This window comes from Lagopus muta, chromosome 7 (genome assembly GCF_023343835.1).
Source record: "Lagopus muta isolate bLagMut1 chromosome 7, bLagMut1 primary, whole genome shotgun sequence".
Lineage (NCBI taxonomy): Eukaryota > Metazoa > Chordata > Aves > Galliformes > Phasianidae > Lagopus > Lagopus muta.
Window position 1 is genome coordinate 20,292,969 of NC_064439.1, and position 13,420 is coordinate 20,306,388.

Sequence of the window (13,420 nt, forward strand, 5' to 3'; positions counted from 1 at the left end):
AATAGAGTGGATTAAGCAGAAATTACAATGTTGGCTTTTTTTTTCTTCATTTTCATCCTATCTTTGAATAGATCAGAAGAAAAAAAAAAAAAGAATTGCATCCCTTCAAGATGCAGTGCCTTGTCTCATTTATTTGCTGGGAAAGGGAGTGTTATCAGGCAGACGTGCTTTTACACAGAGTCAAAGCATATCCTGTATTGGAAGGGACCCATAAGGATCATCATCTCCAACTCCTGGCTCCACATAGAAGCACCCAAAAATCAGACCATATGTCCTTAATAAAACAGCTACAACACTGCTGTGAGGCTCGCTGGGGCAAAACGATTCAAAATGGGCACTACAGACTCATTGTTTTTAGTTACTTTTATGACTAAATTGCTAGAGAAGCTTTCTAAAAGCTCAATTTAGTGCAACTTTCAGCAATGTAGCGTTGACTGTTTCTATGAGAATAGAGGCATGATGCCTGCTCTTGCACAGAGCTTTGGTGTGGGCCCCCAGCAGCACAGCCCTCTGTGCCGGTACAAGGTCCTCCCTTCAGCTAAGCAAGGTTTTTATGGCAAAACCAGGCAAGCACCAACAGAGACACTTAGAGAGGAAATTCCTAGCTGCTAATGATGACCACATCCAGAAAGATGAGCTGAACAGCTCAGAGTCAGCTGAGCAGTGGTATGCCTCAGGGGTCTGGGTTGGGACTGATGCAGTTTGACATCTTTTTTAATGACATGGACAGTGGGATCAAAGGCACCATCAGGAATTTTGCGGATGCCACCACACTGCAGCACGGTCATGAGAGAAGAAAGGAACACCATCCAGAGGAACCTGAACAGACGAGAGGTAGGCCCCTCCAGCCTCATGAAGCTCAACAAGTCCACCCACAGGTTGCTGCATCTGAGCTGGGGTGATCCCAGGGATTTGGGATTTCTGGTGGATGAGAAATTGGACATGAGTCAGCAGTACACACTTGCATCCCAGAAAGTCAACTATGTCCTGGGTTTCTTCAAAAGAAGTGTGGCCAGTCATGAGAGGGAGGTGCTTCTCACTGTCCTGCTCCAGCTCTGCATACACCATCTGGAGCACTGCAGGCAGCTCTGGGACCCCCAGAACAAGAAAGATGTGGAAATGTTGGAGTGAGTCCAGAGGAAGCCATGAGGATGCTCAGAGGGCTGGATCACTCTCCTATTAAGAAAGGCTAATGGAACTGGAGTATTCAGCCTCTAGAAGAGAAGGCTCTGGGGAGATCCCTCTGCAGCTTTTCAATATTTAAAAGGAGCCTATAAGAAAGATGGACTTTCAACTATTGATGGCGGAAGGGATAATGGTTTAAAAGAGGGAAGATTTATGTTAGATGTTAGGTGAAAATTCTTTACTCAGGGTGGTGAGGCACTGGCACTGCTGTCCCAAGAATCTCTGGGTGCCCCATCCCTGGAGGTGCTCAACGATGTGGCCCTGGGCAGCCTGATCTAGTGGGGAGAAGGCCTGCCCATGGCACAGGGGTGGGACTGGTGATGTTCCACACCCCTTCCAAACCAAATTGTTCTATGATTCTATTATTCTATGGTAAGATGAGCCATTCGGGTATACTGATGTGTTCTGAAGGGTGGGATTGTGTTTACATCTGCCCTGTGGTAAGAGATCTGGGCTTCTTGCACATTTTCTTTTTTTTTTTTTTTTAATATGAATGCCCACATTGGCAGTTGCGTAATAGTCTGATGGAGGTCTATTTTTTTTTTTTCCCAAGTATTCCAGCTGCCTAAAGGGCAATTATTGGACCCTTCAGTTCAGACTCCTGACCATACTGGAAGAGGAGGGACGTTCATGTGGAAACCATCAGCCTTAGCTCCGCCACGGAGTGGCTGCGCACGCAGGGTGACGGCTGGGCAGAGCTAAGGGGGAAAGTTACGAGAGCACCGCGGGCCGCAACGCAGCCGTGCAGACGCCGGACTGCTCCGACGAGGCACCGAGGCGCGGCCTCACCTCCAGCTCTCCCTCCCTTGCTTTCTGAGGGCCGCCAGGGGGCGCCGGAGCGCGGCTCTCCGCGGGGTGAGCGGGGCCGAACCGCCCTCCAGCCACCCGCCCCGCCGCAGGCAGCTCAGCGCTGCACCGCTCCGCTCCGGCGTTGCTCCCGGCCGAGGCGAGCCGCACAGGGGATGAGGATGCCGCGCCGGCAGCCGCCGCGCCCGCTGCTCCTCCTGTCAGCCCTGCTCTGCGCGCCGGCGTCGGCCTTCAACCTGGACGAGGAGAAGCTGACGGTGTACAGCGGGCCGCCCGGCAGCTACTTCGGGTACTCGGTGGACTTCTACATCCCCGACCCCAGCACGTGAGTGCCGGTGCTGGCGGCGGGCGGGCTGCGGGGGCGAGTCACGGGGCGGGGGCGGCGGGGTGACAGCCCCCGGCCCCGCGTCGGCGCCGAGCCCCCCGCTCCGCCGGTGACTCGCGAGCGTGCTCCGCAGGGTCAGCGTCCTGGTGGGAGCTCCGCGAGCCAACACCACGCAGCCGGACATCGTGGAAGGAGGAGCGGTGTATCACTGCGGCTGGCCGGCCGCGCGCTGCAGGCAGATCCCCTTCGATAACACCAGTAAGTGCTCTGCGGAGCTGGGGGCGGGCATCGCGCGGCCGCTCGGACCGCTGCTCGCGTAGGCAGCGCGTGGTTGGGACGGATGGAGCGAGCCGGGAGCCGCTGCTTGCTCAGCTCCTCGCGGACAGCGAGGGTTCTCCTCTAGAGCAGCGAGGGCTGGATGCAGGCTCGGTGTGGGTAGATCGTAGCCACTTCCAGAATCCCAAGACAGATGTTTCCTATTTAATTAGGGAGAACACACGTTTTAAGCAAGTCAGGCTGTTTATGTTTTCTGTTGTCTCTTTATAGGTCTTGAAAGTAATTTAAGCTGAGCGTTCCCAGGGACGTAAAAATGGATTGGTTTCATTTAGGCAAAGTTTGACAGTTCAGCTGTTAAACAAAAGTTATGATTCTTTAGGTTATATTTAATCTTAGCGTTTATGGTGCACTTAAATGCAAACACAATACACTTCAGCCTTTTTCCAAGAGCACAAATTAAATTAGAAGAGCTTACGTGCAGCAAGTAAATACTGTCCTTCCTTCACCTGTTCCGCCCCCAGCCAGCCACACGTCCCAGGGCTGTGTTTGTCACTACAACCCCCACTCAGGACTCCCCTCACGTCTGGACATTCTTCCAAACACACCCCGGGCTCCTGCTCTGGATGCGGTATTAGATGTGCATGTGGCTACTTGGGTGTGTAATATGATGTAGGTCATAACTCATGAGTAAATGGGAATGCATGGACATAGAATGCCTTCCATATCTTTATTGTAATATTAATAAAATTAGTAGAGCAAATATTCCTTTCTTTCCATCTAATGGGTAGATAGTTCATGTACCAGAAGATGAATATGTTATCTACACAAATTACTCATAGGTTTGAATAGGAAACTGTCAGGACAAGTGAAAATCCCATTGCTTTTTAAAGGGGAGTTTTGAAAAATGAATGAAAATCTGGTGATGAAAAGCAGAATGACATCTGGCTTTCCTGTGGGAAACTCCAGAAAAGTTCACCGAAGAGGCTCAGGCAATTCCATACTCTTATTTGCAGATGTTGTGTTTGAATAGAGACACTAGCAGTTTGAGTTAGCATCTCAGAATCATAGAATGGTTAAAGGACCCTTAAAGGTCATCTAGTCCAGCTCCCCAAGAAGAGCCACATGGCTTTGTGCTGTACCACATGATTGTCCAGAGAGGGCAGAGAGCTCAGCATCTCCAAAGCGTTGTTTCCTCAGGCTACCTGAGGCATTTTGTATCTCTGGATGGGCACCTGACTTTTTCATCTTCCTCAGTGCCTTAACCAGCAGACAATCCTTTCTGCCAAAGCGACAACTGCAACTAACTGTTAAAAGACTGAGCATTCAGCTCTAGGTCTTTAACTTCATGGATGAGTGCTTCAAGCCTCATAGTCTTGGAAGGGTGTGGTGAAGGTTTCCTGAAACAGGAAATGTACATAGGATGCTTCAAGGCTGAAAAGTCTCATTCTGATGTATTTTTTTACAAAGTTTCCTTGTTTAAGTACTGTTTTCTTAAATGTAACCAAACAGTGTCAGCTCTTTCAGTTAGATTCACCAGGCAGAGCAAAAGAAATAAAACTTCTGAATCACTGACAGCATTTTTAATTAACATCAGAAGTAAAACTTGAGGGGAGCTGGAAAGAAAGGGCGAGTGTAATGTAACACTTAAAAAACAGCACAAGCTATTAAAAAAAAAAAAAACTATTAAATCAGTATTGTTCACCACAAGAGTTCAATAGAGGACTTCTAAGGAATTTGTTAAAGAAAAGTAGGTTTGTGCAATCTATAGCCTGATGTAGATACGTGACATTTCTGCAGTCACAGAAACTGTGAAATTTCTACTATAACCAAAAAATTCAAGAGATCAACAAATGTAGGTGGTTGAAAACCACTAACTTAATATCACAACTCAAATATGAGCATGAAGGTTTTTGATGTCTTCGATTTCTGAGGGCTGGACACACAAATGTAGGAGAGCTCTGCAAAGTTATGCTCACCCAGTGAGGGAGCATACAATGCACTTGGGTGTTATTTGAACTTTTTCCTGCCTACAGCAACCATCAGACTTCAGAAACAGGAATGTTCATTGGATGAATGAGGGCACTTCTACCAAAAACGTAACAGTCTTTTTGATTGCATCAGGGCTGGAAATCACAAGCAGAGCATCTCTGCTGCTGACTGCAGGTGCTGGAGTGTGCAGTCATTGCAAGTCATCGTGTGATGTCATAGGGCCAATGTCTGGCTGGTGGAAACAGATCTGTAAGTGGGCACCTAACTAATGAATCTCTTATGTAACTGTACGGATTATTTCACAGTTTCCAGAAGGAAAGTGGACCTAATTTAAAGGTTTCCATCATTTGCAAATGTGTTGATATTGTTTGTCCTAGAGCTATTAATATCCTGTTCCTTCTAAATTTAAGAAGTGATGGCAGTGACTAATTTTCTGCGGTGACTTCAGTTGCGTTTCCAGCCACTTCCTAATATCAAGGCAATACAGGTGTGGGGTTGCTTTGTACTAATTTATATTTCCCCCCTTTTTTTACTGATACCAAGATGTTTATCGAATGAATGTATATATCACTTTAGACAGAGGAAAGATTTTTTCTTTCAGAGAGTGATTTGAAGGAACTGAGTGCTTAATGGACACCTTTGTGGAAAACTGAGGCTACCTATGTTAATACTGGGATGGTAAGCACTGAGACAAGATGGGTTCTGTAGTCTGTAATGTTTCAACTTTACTTTCTTCTGAATAATATCTTCCTCTTTTGAAGATAATTACAAGTTTTATTTTAAAGAAAGCTATTTTTTATCTTCTGTACCATGGAGCCCTGAAGGGAGAATAGAGGTGTGAAGCACCACTGGACCTGCCATCCCAACACTGGTGTAAGACAACTTCAGGTTTTCCCTGTGGAGCAGAGATCTGACACTGCAGGAGCTGCACTCAGTCACTGGCAAGGTGCCTCCAGCGTCACTGTCACCACTCTGGAGACTAAACTATGTTTTGCCTCCTGTAGACCTTAAACAAGAAGAGACAAATCTCTGTGGCTTGTGAAGTTCTCTCACTCTTTTTATCTCAGAAACTAAGACTGCATGAGGAATTAGGCATTGTGTTGGATGCTAATGTATACCTAACAGGAACACACAATATTTAGTTGATTACCCATGAAGGGTATGCAAACACTTTTAACACTTTGTCATTACTTCATAGTGCTGTGTTCTAGCAGTCAAACACAAACAAGGTTTCCTACTGCTAGCACTGATACTCAAGACTATTCCTGAAATCATCTCTGTGGCACCATTGGTATGGTAGGATGCATGAGCTGGTCTGAGTGCTAGGAGCAGCTGCTTGTGCTAATATGGATGTGTTTGTGGACTAAACTACTCTGATGAGAAGATGGCAGACTTAGCAGAGGTTCAGGACCATCTGCAGCTCATGCCTGAACTGATACTGTTCTACTGGGAATTCTCCCAGAATGTCACTAATCTCCTCAGGTCACTGTATTTGTTCTTCAGAGTATTCAGTCCAGACATTTCCAAAGCACTGAGGGTATCTACTTGCAAACTTACATCAGTAGTTAGTCCTCTTGATGTAATAGATTGTTTCTGCCAGGGGGCAGACGAAGAAGGAAGACAAAATTTTGACATGGATTGGGAATTGAGTCCATCCATCCATATGGCAAGTCATGTAGTCATGCATTGCCTATGAGTGGACCAGTGATGTGGCCTGCAGCCAAGAAGGGGCTTTAACAGAAACTGTGTTTCTTCTGCTGATGCAGCACTGACTCTGCAGTCCCTCAAAGCTCCCAAAACCTCAGTGCTGGAGCCAAGGCTGGGAGGAAGCTGAAAGCACTGCCCCTTACAACACAGCTGGTACTTTAACCAATTTCTTTGCAGCAAGGGACTGATGTAAAGTATAATGGAATAGCTTTTAATATTCCCTTACTCCAGGAAATATGGACTGAAGGGCAGGGACTCTTCCTTGTTTCTCTGCTCCATAAAACTGTCCTACTACACTGCAGTGGAAGGCAGAGATACTCTTTGAAACTTGATGAGAAGACAGGGCAACAAGCATCGGGATTATAATGAGGAGATATGATCTGGACTTCCTCTCTTATCCACATGGAACTAACTTCTGCTTTTCAGTTTCACCGTTATGAAAAGAGTTTTACCATGACCATTTCTGCTTAGCGCTGAGGTACAACTCCGAAGTCCTCATGTTTAATGTGGATGTTTTTCCTTAAGGCTGCCAGAAGAGGTAGCAGGAGAGCAATACGGAAAAAGCTCTCCCTGTTTGATTAACTGGGGAACTTCTAAAGTACTCAAAGCATCTTGCAGCCAGGAGCAAACTTTAATGCCTCCTGAAGTACACTGTTGCATTTGAGAGCTGTTAAAAAATTCATACTTCATATTTCAGAAACTCATTTTAAGGGTTGTTTTTAATGGTAGTACTAAACAAACTGGAACAAGTACTCATGTTTTAAATTAGCTCCAAGGGCAGAATTTTAAACACTTGCCATAAGACTCCAGGGCTCACTGTAGTGCTGCCTTCGCTGTCAGTCATCTTCACCAGTTTTAGAAAAATAAGTTATATTTTCTAAACTAACAGGAGAGAATTTGGACAGACTCTGAAGAAGAACAGGTAAGGGGAATGTAGGTCAGTCACAGCCAAATGTGCAGTTGATTAAAATCATGAGCTAATTTGGCCAGCAGTTGAGCTGATGGTAACAGAACCCAGGTACTTTGTAAGGAAAGGATGTATTGTGGGACTCAAGAGATTTAGTTACATGAGGAAATCGTTGGCTGTAAAGTTGGTAAGATTCTGAGGAGAACTTAGAATCCTGTTGTAAAAGAAACTTTACATCTCAAGAGAAAATGCTGAAGGAGAATTTTGTTGCACTTCTAAATGCTGACACATTTCAGTGGATATGCCAGAAAGACCTTATCTGGAGCCTCATGGTTGACTTGTAGCATTCTGATTTATAATGGACCCTTGTCAGTTTATTTTATAAATCTCAGCATTATCAAAAGAAGGGAAAAAATACCCTTAACTGTGTTAGTTCATGCCCTGAGGTCTTGATTTGTTTTTGATCAGATTGTACTCAGGCAAAAAATCCTGTTGGTTTTGATGATTTTTATTTTTTTTTCCTTGATTCATGGAATGAAAGTCCAAATAAAGCTCTTTAGATATGATCTATCAAATTAAAGTAACTCATATGAGCAGAATCTAAGGCATGATACATAACCAGAAATAAAATTGATGTTTGCAGAATCAGATAAATACAAAAACAGAGACAGCTCTCCTCATCGTGTAGGGATTTTTCATGTCCTTACTGTGTCAAAGCACTGTGAAGTCTTTTTTCTATAGTGATGACAATGAAGTCAACTTCCTTGTCTTTAGTCTTGCTTTTGTATTCTGCTTCCCTGCTAAAGATGACATTTCAACAGCCCTGTGGATATTACTGTGGTTAGCAGTGGGTGCTATCATTTGAATTTTTAATGGTGATTGTATGGAAACTGCTGAGGGACGGCCTGAAACACTAATTGATCACCTGAGGCAAAGGCAGAGTCAGCCATGGGAGCACAGGTGAAGGCAGTTCAGCTGAGTGACCAGAAGGGATGGAGCCTGGCTACACCTCTCCTAGACCTCATTTAAGGGCTGACTGCCACTGGGGCAGGGTCTCTTTCTGGAGATTCCTCCTCTGTGAAGTCTTTCCCGTGAACTTAGATCTTTGGATATAGGTGGGCATTTCTTCCCTGTTTGTTTCTTTTCCCATTTTCACCACAGTCATTTTTCTAGCTTTAACACCAACTGTAATGGTGATGATATCAAAAGGAATCACCATCATGTCTTTTTCTGCCTTGATTCTAGAGTATGGGATCCTCTGTGCCTGTACAAACTCCTTTCTCTCTCTCTCCCTACCTACAAGACGTGACCCCATCAGTGCAGCAGGGCTTTAGAGTTCAAAGATAAAATAGGTTGCTTGGAGCCTTGTGTAGCCATGTTCTGCCAAAGTATGGAGACATGACAGCTTCTCTGAGTAAACTGTTGTAGTGGCTCATGACTCTCGGATCCTCCTTTGCTTTCTCCTTCAGCTGTAAGTCTTGTACAGGTATCTCAAAGCTGTACATAGTATTCCAAGTACTCTCCTCTTGTGAGGGAGATATTTGATTTCCTTGACCTGTACATATTTATATAGATATTTGTTATGTTTATATACTTTTATTGAAAAATTGCATAGATTGAGCTGACTTTTCAGCTTCGCTCCGCATGTATACAAGAATATGTATCATACATGTATATATTAGGTTTTATATTTCATGTATTTATTTATGCATGTGGCTATGCTTACATACATCCGTGTATCAAAACTGATATTGAAAAGGGGTTTGCCATCCTGGCTGCAGTTTGAGTAGGCACAGGTTAGTCAACAGAGACTTCAGCAGGTGCCTGTTGAGTATTTGTCTGTGTTTACCCATTCCAGTACATACATGCAAACTTGCACACAAGAGGTAGTGAAAATAATACTTTTCAAAGTTTCTCATGCGTGAGAACTGACCTGAGAGAGTTACATGTCTATCGTATACCTGGATTAGGTTTTGCTTTTGTTCGTTTGAGTATTTTCTAATTACAGAGGATGCTGACTTCTTACTTTTAGTTTTCAATAACTGAGATGCAGTGAGCCACTATCAGTGTCTGCAAATAAGTATTTCTCCTTAATTTCTAATTGTTTTCTAGTATCTGATTAATACAACAAAGAAATATTTACAAGAGCAGTGCGTGGGTGCCTGTTAGGAGAGCTTATAATGTGCTTACTTAGTGGCTGAGAGGAGACCAAGTCCCATAAAAAGTGCCAAATTTAGTCATGTGCAAATGATGGATAAGCATTTACGTTTATTCCGGGTTCAGGCTTCAGTTCCTGGAAATGAATCTCTGTACTGTTGTTCTTACATAGGGTTGCTTTTTTGCTGTCTGGATTCAATTTTTTTCTACTTGCCCATATACTACAGGGGCCTCCTTCCCTTTGGTAGCTCCAGTAGCTCAAGTCCAAAACAGTAGAGAAAGGAACACTGATTTCGAGAACCTTGTTTTACTGTCTGCAGTAGTGCTCCTTAAGCTGGACTTCAAGGTAACACCAGTGCAAGGGAATTTTGGCTCCTGCAGCAAAAAATGAGATTATTTAGGGTTGCTAAAATGTTTAATTTCGTCTTTGCACCTAAATCTAAATACAGACATTACTGCTCTTGCGTACTCTTGATCGTCTGGTCCTTACCCTGCAGTACTGTCTTAGCCAGTACAACGGGAGTGACTCCAGGGCTGTCTTTTAAGCCAAGTCTGCGAGTCATCCAGCTGCTGACCATCTGGAACAGCTCCTGGGTTGGCTCTGAGGTGATCCAGCTGGGGCTCAAGCACTGCTGGGCAGTGCTGCACACAGGTCTGAGCGCCGTGTGCCTGGCCCAGCTGCTGCCCTGTAGCCCAGCTCTCCTTGTGTTGGCATGGCGTATCAGGATACAAGATAGCCTGCTCTCAGTTCTTAAAGGGGCCAGACGTGATCCTCCAGAACAGATGATGACATCTGTGTGCAACCAGACTGCAAGCCAAGCTTTTGTTGCTTGCAGAAGTATAGCTGTAGAGACAGCATGCAAGCCTCAGATCTTCATAAATAACACCAAGAGAAATTTTAATGTCTTATAATGGTATTGTTAGGATACAGACGTTATTTTTTGAAGCTCTTAGATAGCACTATTCTGAGGGACGCCAAAGACAGAAATAACTTCCTTGTTTTCTGAAAATCGGAGTGTGATTTATCTGACAAACAAGTAATTTTTGTGTGAGCCTAGCTGCTCCATGCCTGTCATCCCTGGTTCTCTGTAGTCAGATAAAAACGCAAGAAGGTTCTTTTTAGGCCATGGTTCATCTGGCCTTCCCAGGTGTGTGTTTTTGGATGAAAACTGTGCAGCAGATCATGCCATGAAGGTTTACATTGCGACTGGCTTAGGGCATTAAGGAATATCCTCACTCAGACCCTTGCTGTCTAAATCAGTGCAGACAGTGCACAGTAATAGCAGTCCATATGTAGTCACATAGGCTAGTTGTGCTTATAGCTTCATTTTGATAAAGACAGGGAAGTGATATTTGTTTTATAACAATCTGAAATACTGTTTGTTTCTTATATATAGACTAAACTGTATTCTAAAGCGCAACCTTGGGAAGTGGGCAGATGATTTCATAGCTCCAGTGAGAGTCCTGAACAAATGTGATTAAAGAGTTTCTGTGAAAAGACATTTATCTGTGGGACGGAGGGACAAGCTACCTATTTAGTAATTTGACTGTGTAATGTTTTGCTAATTCTTTTATAATAAAAATCCCATACTACACGATGAGGGGCTCGTAGTGCACCTTATGCCCCTACGGGGGACTACAGTTCTTGCAGATTTACTGGTAAATTCTGTCATGATTTCTATAAATTCTGCAAACAGTTGTCCAGTTTTAAAATGTAATCTTTTCTCAAATTTGAGAATTTTGCCAGTAGGCAATCAAGGTCTTTTTAAGATTGCAACTGGTGTTGAGGGTCCTCTCTGGGAAAAGCAATGAAAAGTGGTCTTGCCAAAAGCCAGGTGAAAGCAGGCAGCTCCCACAACACGGTGTCAAAGTTGCTGACTGCCACACTCTTCAGTTTAGATCTAAAGTAAGTGAAATGAATTTTAAAAGTCAGTAGTTCTGGGGTTATTGAAAGTTATTCTTTTTGAATTTTGAAGATCTAAATATTGCTGAAATTTGTCTATTTCCTATGAGTGCTTTGAGCATGGATTTCCTTATTAGCTTCTGCAGTTTCATGGTACTGAAACGATTATTTCTATGAGGGGAGGCACTTTCTCAGACTTTTCAAACCTGTACAGATCCCTTCTCATTTGGCTTTCTTGTCGCTATTAGAAAAATACAGTAGTGAGATCTCCTTTTTCACCAAAAAAGGGTTTTTCTTAATGTTTCTATCTGTAGCATTTGTGAGGTTATCGCAGGCTGAGGTAATCGGTGACCCAACATCCATGAAAAGGATTCAGATATCTCCTCTGTGCCGGCTGGCCGAATAGCAGGAAGTGTTGGCTTTTGAAAAGGGGCAGTTATATCAGCTGCATTTTCCCTCTGTTTGTAAAATATATATATAAATCTATACAATGTAATAACATTACTTTTTTTTCCCTGTGTTCCAAGGTAGACAGTATACGATTTTATTTTCACTTAGAGAGAATAAAGAGAATTGATTCTTGTGCAATCCTTCTTGATAGGAACCAGAAACAAGCAGAAGGGAATGCAGGGGAAAGGAGTAATGTCCTGCTTATGTATAAATTGAGAAGTTCATTAGGAATGACTGGTAAGGGAAGAGAATAGCTCATGAACATATGGGAAATCAGTTCACTTTGGAGAACTAAGGGTGAAAGGAAGGGATGTCTGCTTTTTATTAAAACCTGAAACGCATTATAATTGGCTTGAGTCTACGCCCAGATGGCTTCTCTTATGCTGACATCTGCAAGAGTGTATATAAAGCAACATTAAGAAGCTGTCTCTTGTGACAGTATGTACACATGTAATTCTGTTAAGAACTAAGTCCTTTGCTGTCTGCCGTGTTGGGTCTTGAATATACATGCTGAGAAATTTCATTTGCTTGACAAAAACTAATTACAGAACATGGACTTTTTTTTTTCCAGAATTTCTACCACCTATGAGAAGTTCTTAGGGACTTTTGTGTATTTCTGTTCATCAATCATAAATTCCGAGGCAGCTTTGCTTTCCTTCTCTGTCTTTCTCTCTTTCTTTTCCTTCCGTCTTTGAGAGGAAGGAGGAGGGGAGGAGCGGATGCAGAATATGAACTTTCATCTTATGTTGGTTTTCTGAACTTTAAGCGTAATTATTCCGAATTTTCACATGTGAATTTCACATATAAAAATGAGTCATTTTCCTTTGACCAATGAGAAGCTTAAATGTTAGTAGAACACTCCTATATTAAACTGGTAGGATGATGACAGTAAATATGATGCAAATATGATGTAAATATGATTATCTCTTGGTCTGTTCACTTGTATCTGTAATTCACAGGGTAATACTTCTTAAAATAAACTGTCAACTTAATTCTCCTTTCTTTGTCAGACAACAGGAAAATTAAGGTCAATGGCACCAGGGAACCAATTGAGTTTAAGACAAATCAGTGGTTTGGGGCAACAGTCAAAGCTCATAAAGAAAAAGTCGTGGTAAGTCTTATGTATTTGGTATTAATTTGGAGATAATGTTTACCTTTTCTCAAACATGTATCTTTAATAGATAGATGGAAGAAGAAAGTCTATGATTATGTATAATTTATAAAGCAGATTACGTATATAACTTGAAAAAATCAGTCTGTAGAATCAGGTTGAACTGATAACTTGAGGATACTGCTGCCATGTCAAAACAGGAGAATGCTATATTAGCTATGGAACCAAATGATAATTTTTTTTAAAGCAAATAATGGACCTAATTTTGAGACACAGTAATTATATGAAAGCTATATGCTTAAAAATGTTTTAAATATGAAGCTTTATGAAGGATATTAAATGTAGAATGTAGAGAAATCCAGTAATCTTTTAAGATCAGTAAGTAAGAGAGCACTGACCTATTTTGTCATGTTTAAATTGTTTCAGACAGCTGTGGCATAGGGTAGAAAAGAGCTACAAAAAAGTAAGGGTATAAAGGCTCCAAGTCTGGTTGGCTTTCCAAGTGCAGTGTCTGTATTCCAGTTTTGCTGAGCATTTTCTCTGCTGGTAGAGGAGACTGGCATGGAGTGAGCAGTTTTATTGCTTAGTAAGGCAGTGGTGATT

At 42.9% G+C, this 13,420-nt stretch overlaps 1 protein-coding gene across 2 annotated transcripts in view; it reads left to right on the forward strand.

The window, feature by feature from the left end:
• Positions 1 to 1,957: 1,957 nt before the first annotated feature.
• Positions 1,958 to 13,420, forward strand: part of ITGA8 (integrin subunit alpha 8) — a 95,774-nt gene continuing 84,311 nt past the window's right edge. The window contains exons 1-3 of one of the 2 annotated variants that reach the window (XM_048950888.1): positions 1,958 to 2,317; positions 2,451 to 2,575; positions 12,717 to 12,817. In XM_048950888.1, coding sequence (XP_048806845.1) covers positions 2,148 to 2,317; positions 2,451 to 2,575; positions 12,717 to 12,817 — 396 coding nt within the window. In that variant the 5' untranslated portion in view covers positions 1,958 to 2,147. The remainder of the gene's footprint in view (positions 2,318 to 2,450; positions 2,576 to 12,716; positions 12,818 to 13,420) is intronic. The other variant, XM_048950889.1, reaches the window with a different exon arrangement.